Below are 13,111 nucleotides of genomic sequence, written 5' to 3' on the forward strand. Positions count from 1 at the left end.
AAATCTGATACAATGCTAAAACCTAATATACAATTCATATTCAAATTTTACCAACTGTGGCAATAATGTCTTCTGTAGATAATAATTTTCTTGATGCAACACCACATATTCTATGTAGTTGTCATATTTCTTTAATCTCTTTTATTCTGAAACAGTTTTCAACCTTCATCTTTTGTAACACTGCCATTGTTGAAACATTCAAGCTAGTTATTCTATAAAATACCCCTTCATTTGTATCTGTCTAATATTTCTTCATGATCAGATGGAGATGATGAATGTTTATCAAATTTGAAATAGGCAATGCTGTGTCCTTCTCAGGACATCACATCTAGAAGCACACGATGTTGCTTTGTCCTGATTTTATTATTTTTGTTTAAAAAATTACCTTTAACCTCTATTTTGTTTACTTAATTTAAAGAATATCTATAAGACTGAGCCCCTACAGAAATGCTAACTTTAAAAAAATTATGGAACACAATTCTAACCTCAATAAGAATTTTTCTAAAATATTAGCTCATTGGACTAATAAATAATGTAGCGTTGCAAAGGATAGGAAGACTAATTTCTTGCACTTTAATTCTTAGCAATGCTGCTAACTTACTAATGAATCTTAGGCAAGTTAATTAATCTCCCTGAATATGCTTTCCTATATTGGTACTTTAAAAAATTTTTCTTTCACAAAACTGTGGACTCCAGGCACAATTCCATTATATTTACATATTGGCAACATTTATGAGCAAATGATATAGCCCTGTGAGATACAGTCTTTCTTATTTTATGTACTGTAAGTGAAAGCCACATGTGCACTTTTTCAAATGTATCTCAAGGCAATATTGACAAAAGTATAGTATCTTTTTTTGTCTTACAAATATAGATAAGCTCCCAAGAGATCTAAATTAGGTGGCCCTAGTGGTAAAGAATTCGTCTGCCAATGCAGGAGAACTAGGAGAGGAGGGTTCGATCCCTGAGTCAGGAAGATCCCCTAGAGGAGGAAATGGCAACACACTCCAGTATTCTTGCTCGTTAAATCCCATGGACAGAGGAACCTGATGGGCTACAGTCCATGAGGTCGCAAAGAGTCAGACACGACTGAAGTGACTGGGTACAACACACTATGGATGCATTGTCCTTCCATATGTATGCAAGATAATGATAGTAAATAAACAGCTAGTGTTACTAAAAGCAAAAGGAATTCCGTGAGAAGGACTTTTCGAGTTGAGAGAAATGAAGAAAGCTAATCATAACAAATTCTCTCAGAGGTATTATGTGTAGTAAGTAAAATTGTCACTATTATCAAAAGAAGCTTAACCACAAACTATATTTTCCTACAGCTTACCTTATGCGTCCAATAATAGGAATGCATAAAAGAAATAATTTCCCTTCTGATTTGCAAATCTCAAGAGAAGGAATCAAACTATCATCCTTAAATTCAAATTAATTTTAATACACCAAGAAGTAGAATAACAGATTTCTAGAATACTTACTACTAAATAGGGGGATAAATACATTCTTTCAGATTCCAAAAATCTAGGCAAAATGCACAAACCCTTACCACAAATTAAGCAGATGTGTTTCCCAGGTGAAGAGACACCATTCTACACACCACACCGGTCTCAAAAAGAAGACCTCTGAATCTCAGTTCATGCAGAACACATATAGGTATTTCTTACCAACACAACAAAAAGTTTCTTAGAAAACTATAATTGGCTGATAAAAACTATCATGAATCACTTTTTATACTACACTAGAATTATGCTGTTTCATATTTCATTAATGGAGTAACACAAGGTTAAGCCCAAGTCACATTATGAAAGGTAATCCCATAAAACCACTCAGCACATAGTGTACTCAATGAACAGGCGCTATCTAGGAAGCACATTATATAAGCCAACAAACAATTGAACTTACTTTTTATTTGGCTTCTAGGACACTGTATTCTCCTGGTCTTCCTCTTTACTTGCTGGCACTCTGCCCCAGTCTCCTGCGGGCTCCTCCGCTATCTCATTGTTCGATGTTGGCACATCCATGATTCAATCTTTGGACATCATTTCTTCCCAATCAACAGTCACTCCTTAGGTGATTATATTCAGTCTGATATTCTGAATGTCTCTTGTGCACTGATTCTCACATTCATGTTTCCCACCATGACTACACCCTAAGTCCATTCACATATCCAACTATAACATCGCCAGGAGATTCACAATAGTCATTTCAGACCCAAGGTATGCAAACAGGAATTCCTGATTGTCCCTACAATCCCACTGACCTACTAGTCTTTCTTAACTCAATAAACAGTACCACATTTACCCAGCTGCTTTCAAAACCCTGGAATAATGTTTGACTCTCTTCTTTCTTCCCCATTCCCATCAAGTCCTATCAGTCAGGACTGCATCACTCTAACATCATCTTACTTAAAACTAATATCATCATCATACTTTTCCACCTCCACCACTTCTATCCTAGTCCAACACCATCACCCAATCCTGAAACAGCCTTTCGATAATCTTTCCAACATTTATGTCCACACAGATGTTCACGACTGTCTACTCAGCAGCCAAAGTTATCAAATCATATTGTTCCCTTCTCAAAACCCTCTAAAGTTGCTCATCAAATTCAGAACACAATTCCAACTTGAGGGTATAATAATATCTACAATCTGAGCTTGTCCAGTGTCTTATCCTATGTTGGCCCTTCCCTCATTTCACTTCAGCCAAAATGGCCTTCCTGCTTGATATGCACATACATCAAACTCATTCTGCCTCAAGGCTCTCTCTTGATGCAAATAGGTCTCTGCTTAAATGTCAGAGAGTGGGTTCAGTACACTAGCTAGAAGTGCAGATCAAAACTACAATGAGGTATCACCTCACACAGGTCAGAATGGCCATCATCAAGAAGTTTACAAATAATAAATACTGGAGAGGATGTTGAGAAAGGGGAACGCCCTACATTGCTGGTGGGAGTGTAAACTGTACAGCCACTATGGCAAACAGTATGGAAGTTCCTTTTACTCACTGAAAACAGAGCTACCAGATGATCCTGCAATCCCACTCCTGGGCGTATATCCGGAGAAAACTATAATTTGAAAAGATAAATGCACCCCAATTTCATAGCAGCACTATTTACAGTAGCCAAGACATGGAAGCAACCTGAATGTCCATTAACAGATGAATGGATAAAGAAGATGTAGTACATATATACAACGGACTATTACGCAGCCAGAAAAGAGAATGAAATAATGCCATATGCAACAACATGGATGGACCTAGAGATGATCATGCTAAGTGAAATAAGTGAGGCAGAGAGAGACAAACACCATATGATCTCACTTATGTGTGGAATCTAAAAACAATGATACAAATGAACCTACATACAGAACATAAATAGACCCACAAACATAAAAAACAAACTTAGGTCTACCAAAGGGGAATAGGGTGAGGAATAAATTAGGAGTTTGGAATTAACATATACACATTACCATACATAAAGCAGATAAACAACAAGGACCTACTCTAGAGCACAGGAAACTATACTCAATATTTTGTAATAACCTGCGAGAGAAAACAATCTGAAAAGAAAACAACCTATCTGTATGTATAACTAAATGACTTAGCTGTATACGTAAAACTAACACAACATTGTTAATCAATTCTACTTCAATTTTTAAAAAATCCATTTTAGCTAAAAGTAACTGCCTGTCCCCTCTCCATCATACTCCATATTGTCCTAGTTGATTTTTGTCCATAGTATTATTATTCAATACAGCAGTGTATATTCACTGATGATCTGACTATCTCCCCCTGTAGGGAGAGGGGTGGGATTATGCCTATCTATTGTCTGTTCTGTCAAGGACTATGGATTGCATCCTGTTCATCATTTTTCCCACTGACTAGAATAATGTCTGGTAGACAACAGTTGCTCAGTAATAATTATTCAGTGAGAATTTACTGAGTAATTTAATTAATGGTTCTCATATAACTGATAAAATGATTAAGGTATCCAGAGGTGAATGGAGCCCATGAGAAAATATGAGAATTATAAAATATTGGAAAGAGTAAAAAAATGTCTCTCAGAGGGCAGACATGCATAAAACAGTGGAGAATACATACAAGATATTAGCAATTTTTCAGAGGATTCAAATACTTTTCTTTAGGATAAAACTCTGAAAACAGATTATAAGCACTAAGAACAAAAGTCAAAATCAACTTTTAAGTTTTCAAAGGATGGTCTGGTGTAAAGTAAACTGGATATTGTAAAAACATCACACCAGGAAGCATCTCTACTTTCTTTTATTTCTCCATTCCTTGCCCCCCACCACCACTTTCTCTGAATATATACTGTATGTAATAGTTCATATAATAGTTTCTTTATTCCGTTGTAAGTCTTGGAGATTACCATTCTCTACAGCCCCACCATGCATAATTCAAGTTTTCTTTTAGTTACAGAATGTTTTCTTGGATTGGAATTTTAAATCTCAGGTCTGTTCCTCTGTTTCATTTTTCTTTCACAAGGACTCCAATTATTCATACAATGGCTCCTCTTTGCTTTCTTCCATTTCAACAATTTTCTCACTGACATTTTTACTCGTTTTTTTACATACTTAACATTCTCATTACTGTTCTCCTACCTTTCTTCAATGGTGCTTCCTACACTTTCAATCAAATCTATTCTCCCTTTGATACTGTGTAATTCAGTCTGTTATTTCTAATAATAATAATAAAGTCTTTCTCTTTTCTGAGTCCAGTAAACTTTCATTTCATTTCTTACTGCGCTTTTTTTTTTTTTTTGTCCATTTCTAACCTTAATTCTTGGATTTATAATTCAAGGTGTTTATCATATGTTTATGTTTTCATATTTGAAGGTATTTAATTTAGTTGAGAGTATCGTGTTGGAATTCTCTTCTCTTCCACACTTGATGTTCAGAAAGGAATTTCCATCAACTGAAATGTTTTGATTCTCCATTCTGTTTTGATTTATAGTCCTTTCATTGAGATGACAATTGATTACATCTCTGCATTTCATGGACAAGGTGACGTGGGCTGATTTACATGATCTTTAGCTCAAGAGCACCCTCTCCTGCCCAAGTCATGAAATGCAGTCTCTTAAAGGTTGGCCTTTGTTGGGAGGCTGCAGAGAAAGTTTTATTTTCTTCAATTTTATTTTATTTTGTGGTATTCCAGATTTCCCCACCTTGCTTCTTTTCCCTTTCACCAACAAGAATCCAAAGGGTGCCTCTGTCTTACTTTTAACCTGTTCACCTCTAGTTTTTCTTAACTGTTCCCTGTGTCCATTCAAGTTCCTTCCTCTTTATTCAGAGTTCTTATCTATCTGGATTCTGGATTCTCTTTCAGTATGTTTCATCCTTAGGATAGACCTTCTCTTTCTAAGGGTGATTTCCTTTTGTTTTTGGGGGGGGGGGGAGCGCATCACACAGCTTTCAGGATCTTAATTCCCTGACCAGGGATCGACACCCTCCCTCCCCACCACAGTGGAAGGTGTAGAGTTGTAACCACCAGAACCGCCAGGGAATTCCTTCTATGGATGATTTTCACACAGTCTCTTCCACACGGTTTTTCCAGAACCCCCTAAATATCCACATAAGCTCTCAGTGGGAGTAATGAGGCACTGCCACTAAAAACTGCTGTCATTTTTCTACTTACAATAACTTCGTACTGTCCTCTGTCTTCTAGTTCTGCTGAAGGTGAGGGATATATAAAGTTTCATTTGCGTCTTACTGACATGCACAAATTTTTGGCAGATGTAGAAGGAACTGAGATTTAAGCAGCGGCAGTTAATTACTTCAGCTACTTGTCTATCATTCTTTGTCAGATATTTCTTCTCTATATTTGAAGTTAGATTTCCGGCTTCACTGTTTAATCCTGCAGTGGATACATTGGGCTGCACCCTCATCACCTATTCAGAGCTGAGGTATCTGTTTTCTCAGTTGCTGGTCAGTCATGGCTGCTGCCTTCTCGTACCCATGCTTCTCACTAAGAGAGACCACCGTCCAAAAGGAACTGCCTTATTGAAGGCCGCACATCCTCTCTGTGATGAAGCCTGGCTAATGTGAGGATACAAAGCCTTAATTTGTGACAACTGTGAAGGACCATCCCAGCTCCAGAGATCCCTGTAGGATCAGCAAAGACCTCAATTGTAACCACAATGTGGCTCAGCTTCTCCTCTTTCTTACAGGTAATATATCCCAAATGCAGTCTTCAATATACATTCTGCAAACAATTCTACACCACAGGGTATTTTCAGGGCATCCAACCTGAAGACAATCACCATCTGAAACAAACTATCCAATTATGAGGCAGGCACTGTTATAAGTGCTTTCAATATGTTGTATACATTCACTTAATTCTCACAAGGAAACTGTGGGAGATGCTATCATTCAGTTCAGGTCAGTTCAGTCGCTCAGTCGTGTCCAACTCTTTGCAACCCCGTGGACTGCAGCACACCAGGCTTCCCTGTCCATCACCAACTCCCAGAGTTCACCCAAACCCATGTGCATTAGTCGGTGATGCCATCCAACCATTTTGTCCTCTGTCATCCCCTTCTCCTCCTGCCCTCAATCTTTCCCAGCATCAGGGTCTTTTCAAATGAGTCAGCTCTTTGCATTAGATGGCCAAAGTATCGGAGTTTTGGCTTCAGCATCAGTCCTTTCAATGAATATTCAGGACTGATTTCCTTTAGGAAGGACTGGTTGGATCTCCTTGCTGTCCAAGGGACTCTCAAGAGTCTTTTCCAATACCACAGTTCAAAAGCATCAATTCTTCTGCGCTCAGCTTTCTTTCTAGTCCAACTCTCACATCCATACATGACCACTAGAAAAACCACAGCCTTGACTAGACAGACCTTTGTTGACAAACTAATGCCTCTGCTTTTCAATATGCTGTCTAGGTTGGTCATAACTTTTCTTCCAAGGAGTAAGCATCTTTTAATTTCATGGTCGCAATCACCACCTGCAGTGATTTTTGAGCCCAGAAAAATAAAGTCAGCCACTGTTTCCACTGTTTCCCCATCTATTTGCCATGAAGTGATAGGACTGGATGCCATGATCTTAGTTTTCTGAATGTTAAGCTTTAAGTCAACTTTTTCACTCTCCTCTTTCACCTTCATCAAGAGGCTCTTTAGTTCTTCACTTTCTGCCATAAGGGTGGTGTCATCTGCATATCTGAGGTTATTGATATTTCTCCCAGCAATCTTGATTCCAGCTTGTGCTTCTTCCAGTCCAGCATTTCTCATGATGTACTCTGCATGTAAGTTAAATAAGCACGGTGACAGTATACAGCCTTGATGTACTCCTTTTCCTATTTGGAACCAGTCTGTTGTTCCATGTCCAGTTCTAACTGTTGCTTCCTGACCTGCATACAGGTTTCTCAAGAGGCAGGTCAGGTGGTCTGGTATTCCCATCTCTTTCAGAATTTTCCACAGTTTATTGTGATCCACACAGTCAAAGGCTTTGGCATAGTCAATAAAGCAGAAATAGATGTTTTTCTGGAACTCTCTTGCTTTTTCGATGATCCAGAGGGTGTTGGCAATTTGATCTCTGGTTCCTCTGCCTTTTCTAAAACCAGCTTGAACATCTGGAAGTTCACCATTCACGTACTGCTGAAGCCTGGCTTGGAGAATTTTAAGCATTACTTTACTAGCGTGGGAGATGAGTACAACCGTGCAGTAGTTTGAGCATTCTTTGGCACTGTATTTCTTTGGGATTGGAATGAAAACTGACTTTATCACCATATCTCAAATAGAAAAGAAACTCAGAGAGGAGAAGTACCTTGCCTAAGTTAATAAAAAGTGGTCAAGCCAGAATTGGAACATAGGCACTCTTGACTCCAAAGCACATGCTCTCTTGCCCACTGTACTGTATTGCTTCTGTAATGGCTTTGCACCCACTGCCTCTTTGGTGTGACCCTGCATGTACCCATTCTCTGCATTTTTCTGTTGCCCTGCTATGAAGGGTGGCCAGCACGTGACACACACCAGGATGATCTCAAATATTAATTTTCTTTTTTTCCAATTTGGCTGCACCGGCTCTTAGTTGCAGCTCACGAGATCTTCGGTCTTCGTTGCAGTATGAGGTTCCTCTAGCTATGGCATGCGAACTCTCAGTTGCAGCATACAGGATCTAGTTCACTGACCAGGCATCAAATCTGGGCCCCTTGCACTGGGAACATGGAGTCTTAGCCTCTGGACCACCAGTGAAGTCTCAAGTGTTTATTTTTTAACACATAATATTTTCACTAGTGAACTGACCATAGCATGATGGAGTCCTTGATCTTATGAAGTTGTCTTTGAAAGTTTTTCATTAAAAAGAGAAGCATGTTAGCAAATCTAGCCTTTTGGCATTCAGTCCTATTACAGGATAAAGGTTCACTTGCACATATATATTACCAGGTACATGTTCACAACCACTCTCAACAGATTTGTTTTTTATCTCCCCTCGAAGTAACGCCAAAAAGATTATAATTTTTCTCCAAAGTTCTTACCTCCATCTTGAAATTTGCTTAATCTTTCAAAATATGATGACATGGGGGCCTGGACAATATCTAAGATAGCCAGAAGAGTCCTTGTTAGCCTTAACAACTCACTGAAACTGTAAAATCCAAAGTATATAAGATTCCGAGCCAAGTGAACCACCTAATTTAGAAAAAGAAGAAAAAGGGTAGAAAAGAAAAGAAAAACATTAGGAACAAAAATAAGCATTGAATTTTTATTATCTAAGTTTGTGCAGACATGTCTAATTGTGTCTGATTCTTTTTTTTTTTTTTTTCAGCTGGTCTGATTTAATAGAAAGGTAGATTTTAAAGAACCCCGCCTAAACATGGACAACAAACTAGTGATTACCAGTGGGCAGAGGGAAGTGGGGAGGAGCAATCCAGGTATAGAAAACTGAGAGGTACAAGCCATTATGTATAAAACACATAAGCAAAAATGATATACTTTACAGCACAGGGAAATATGGCCATTATTTTGTAGTAACTTTCAGTGGAGTATAATCTACAAAAATATTGACTCATTCTGTTATATACCTGAAACTAATATAATATTGTAAATCAACTATACTTCAAAAATCTTTAAAAGAATTCTATCTAATCAACAGGAAATATATCCTTCAGGCAGTCCTCTTCTAATTCATTAATACCTAGGAATTTAATACCTGCAAAAGTAACCACTGGACTCTGAATTAATCAAGTTTAGAATTAAATCCAAATAAGACCAGTTCATCAACCCCATCACAGGCCCATGTGACAGGAATATGAGGTATCTGGTGAAATGTCAGCAGGGGAAGCAAAAAGACAGATTTTAGTTGTATCAGGGTGGTTACACGAGGTTTACATTAGAATGATTGACCTCTTGCTTAAATATTAAGTTATTTAGTCAGTAGGATATCACTTAATAAACAGTCACATTAATGAATTACTTTAACAACTGAATATTACCCATGAAATTTGTCTAGAAATACATGTTCTTTATGCCACTTTGTGGTCTTCTGGATACTACAGGACATTCTAGGCATGACAGCCAGCTTCCAAGACAGTCCCCAACATAGGGTCTCCTTCCACACTGCCCCAGGGTTAGTCGGCGTCACCAACAAAATACAGCAGAACGATACCAGGCACTTCTAAGCTCAGGTTATAGAAGACTGCAACTTCCATCTTGGGCCCTTTCTCTCTTTCAAATAGTTACCCCAGGGGAAGCGAGGCGCCATGCTGTGAGGACACTGAGGCAGCCGATGGAAAGGCCCACGTGGCAAGAAGAATGAGGTGTCTAGGCAATAGCCAGCAAGGAAGTACAGCCAGACAGAGAGCTTAGAAGCAGATCATCTAACCCCAGATGACGGTAACCCCAATCAACAGCTTGATTTACAACCTCATGAGGGACCCTGATCCAGAACCACCCGATTTCTGACCCACAGAAACATGAGATAATCATGCTTGTTGCTTTCAGCTGCAAGGTTTGGGGGTAATCTGTTACACATCAGTAGTAGGTACCTAATACCTCAGGTATCAGGTAATGGCATCTTCTCTCTAGTTTTATCACTATCTACTCAAAGTGATAGTATAATTTCAATTTAGTTTAATGAGGCTAAAAACATCACTTTAATGGAGATTTTTTTAATGTATGCAAAATATATTATAAATATGCAAAACTCTCTGTCCATTAAGTGCAATGAAGTTTACACAAATAAATAAATCAGAAAAAGAAAAGAGTATATAACAGATAATTATAAATAAAATATTTTGTATATCAGGTATAATTAAAATATCAAATCTATCTTTTAATCAATGGCAGAGGGAATCATACCTTCAGGAATTTAACTACCAAATTATCAAAACATCCTAAATATTAGAGGGAAAAAAATCTTTGATGTTCAATGTACCTAATTTTAGACAGGGTAAAGTGAATAACTTCACAGATTAATTGTTTCAAAAAAAATTACCTCAAATGTCAGTTTGTTTTTTTCTTTATCTCCAAAAGGAAAAGGCTGATTTACAACTTCTTTCAAGTATTCTTCAACAAATTCCATTGTCAGTGCAAATTTCCTCTTCATATCATTTCTGGAAGAGTCTGTTATAGAATCATATCTGGGAACACAGAAAGAATTTAAAGGAAGTTAAATTGGTTGTAGTCATTTAAATTGGAAAATATATATACTTTAACCTCCTGACTTCTAAGTTTGGGTAAATTAATCAACCTTTCTAGATGCTGTGTCCTCATCTGTAAAATGGGCCTGTTTTGAAGTGAGTTACTACATGTAAAGCACTTAAATCAAAGTCTACCATAATATTAAAGACTTAACAAACTTTTGCTCCTATTATTAATACGTTTCCTGATTACTGGTTTCCAGAATAAGATTTATATTATCAAAAGTTGTCATTTTACTTTCCAAAAAGAATATCTCATTTGCATTTGGAAGGTTAAAGAAGCCAAATTTGAACACAGAAATGCCTTTCCTTATATTCCATTTCAAAACTGAAGACATTTGGAGGAGGGATGGATTGGGAGTTTAGGATTAACAAATGCAAACTATTATATGTAGAATGGATAAAAAACTAGATCCTACTATATAGTACAGACTATATCCAATATCCCACGACAAACCATATGGAAAAGAATATGAAAAATAATGTATATATACATGTATAACTGAATCACTTTTCTGTATAGTAAAAATTAATACAACATTGTAAATCAACCATCCTACTTCAATAAAATAAATTTTTTAAGAAATTGAAGACATTTGATTTTGAGTTCCTCAGCTGAATTTAAAGTCATCAAGAAATGTTCCCAAACATACTCATGAATTGTGATTTTCGTGGGGATTTCTGTCCAGAGCCTGGCATAGCGAACAGGGACCACGGACTCCTGGGGATCCCGGTCAACATGCATGTGGAGCATGAGGCGACAAAAAGATGCTCGGAGGTCAAAAGGCAGGCTCTCATCTGACATACATCGCAGGATCAAATCAACAGACAGTTGTGTAGAAATCTGGTTTATGGCCAGATACTGGCGATCCAAGCACATCCTTGCAAAGAGATTTAGCTGGTACCTTAAAGATAGTAAATGTATTACATTATTTATCTTATCCAGATAAAGTCTAAGTATCAATCTGCATCTACTTTTATGTTTCTAGTATTTCCAAGTGTATGTGAGACTGGACATTGTTATAGTGGGTTAAGTGATTGAATGGCACGTAGATGAGGTCACTGCTATGCCCATTCAGTTGCAATTTCTCTCACTTGTTCCAGCAACAAGTTTCTGGTGGAGACTGCCATCAGGCTCTAGGTTCTTGGTTTCCTAGGATTACAAACACACTAAGCCCAAAGGCTATGGATAACAGCTCTCGTGATGCCATCTCTCTCTGCCTTGTTCCAGGCTCTTACGTCTACATTCCAAGTGTAGACCTACTCAGTTCCCAACTGCTCAATGATGACTCAAGTGACCAATCCAAATGGCATCAGTACACTTTGATTCATCAGCCTGCAAGATACAGAAAGTAGCCTTTGATTTTGCAGCTGTAGAAACCAGGGAACACAAGGAATTCTCTGTCTTTCTCAGATTTTTGTGATCTGGGCCCAGTCTTGGTTTCTGCTTTGGGTTTCCATGCCTTAGACTCAAAACACACCAACTCGGTTCTTGCTCTCACTATACTGACTACATCAACCACCACTGAAACTTCAACTACTATATGCCACCACTGAACTTTCACAACTATAGACACCAGTTTGTCCAGAGTCCCGGGTCTCTACATGACCATGAGCAATATATACATAACTACTGGTAACCTTCTCTGAGGCCACCTCTACAACCAAATCAGCTTCCCTGGCCCCAGTTCTATCTCCCTCTCAACTCGATTATCTGCACCTACACCAGTCAACAAGAGGAAAAACTCCTTTGCTGCACAACAGTTCCAAACTAGCAGAAAATGAGAAAATAGCAAGTGATATATGTGGAAAACACAGATGTTTACACTTATTGTGAATATTTTAAATAATACTAAGTATTTCAGCTACCCTAGTTCTGATATAACTTCTTAAACTTCTTCACAGACATCTGACTTCACAGATATACAGATTTCTAAGAATCATCTCTCAGTATGAGACTGAGAATTATGGTTCTCTGTGATACTTAACCTGTAATAGGTAAGGACTTCCAAATCAGCCTTGGTGCCCTCCTTTGCCTCCTGGGCAAGGTGCCTGATAGCTTTGCCATGAGGCTCCTTGTTGCTGTCAATCCAGTAGAGCCAAACTTCTTCCTCATCAATGTCATCTGAAAGGATGGCACTCTCCATGGGGTTGTCTCCTTGCATTGAGACCAGTCTTGAAATAAATAACACACACAAAAATATATGAAAAAGTTCATTCAGAAACAAGACAAGGAACTGTCCTGCTTACAAATAATGAACATAAAAGGATGCCTCCATCATTTGGGCTTACTTGGTTTGAATGAGAATGTCTGCATTGCCTGGGCTCAACATAAATTTGCAGATGAGTTCTTGAGTTACGGGTATCGCGGTGGTATTAGACACACACAGATCTGATAAATAATCCAAAAACCTGACAAGAGAAAAAAAACTGAATTAGCAAAAAGCATCTTATAAAAT

General features: G+C 37.9%; 1 protein-coding gene across 2 annotated transcripts in view; it reads right to left on the minus strand.

Annotated features, from left to right (window-relative positions):
- Positions 1 to 13,111, minus strand: part of ITPR2 (inositol 1,4,5-trisphosphate receptor type 2) — a 556,807-nt gene that overhangs the window by 361,268 nt on the left and 182,428 nt on the right. For both annotated transcript variants that reach the window (XM_061125163.1, XM_061125162.1), the window contains 5 exons: positions 12,945 to 13,064; positions 12,642 to 12,827; positions 11,306 to 11,557; positions 10,448 to 10,592; positions 8,493 to 8,643 (listed from right to left, as the gene is read on the minus strand). In XM_061125163.1, coding sequence (XP_060981146.1) covers positions 8,493 to 8,643; positions 10,448 to 10,592; positions 11,306 to 11,557; positions 12,642 to 12,827; positions 12,945 to 13,064 — 854 coding nt within the window. The remainder of the gene's footprint in view (positions 1 to 8,492; positions 8,644 to 10,447; positions 10,593 to 11,305; positions 11,558 to 12,641; positions 12,828 to 12,944; positions 13,065 to 13,111) is intronic.

Source organism: Dama dama, chromosome 22, assembly GCF_033118175.1.
Source record: "Dama dama isolate Ldn47 chromosome 22, ASM3311817v1, whole genome shotgun sequence".
NCBI classification, from domain to species: domain Eukaryota; kingdom Metazoa; phylum Chordata; class Mammalia; order Artiodactyla; family Cervidae; genus Dama; species Dama dama.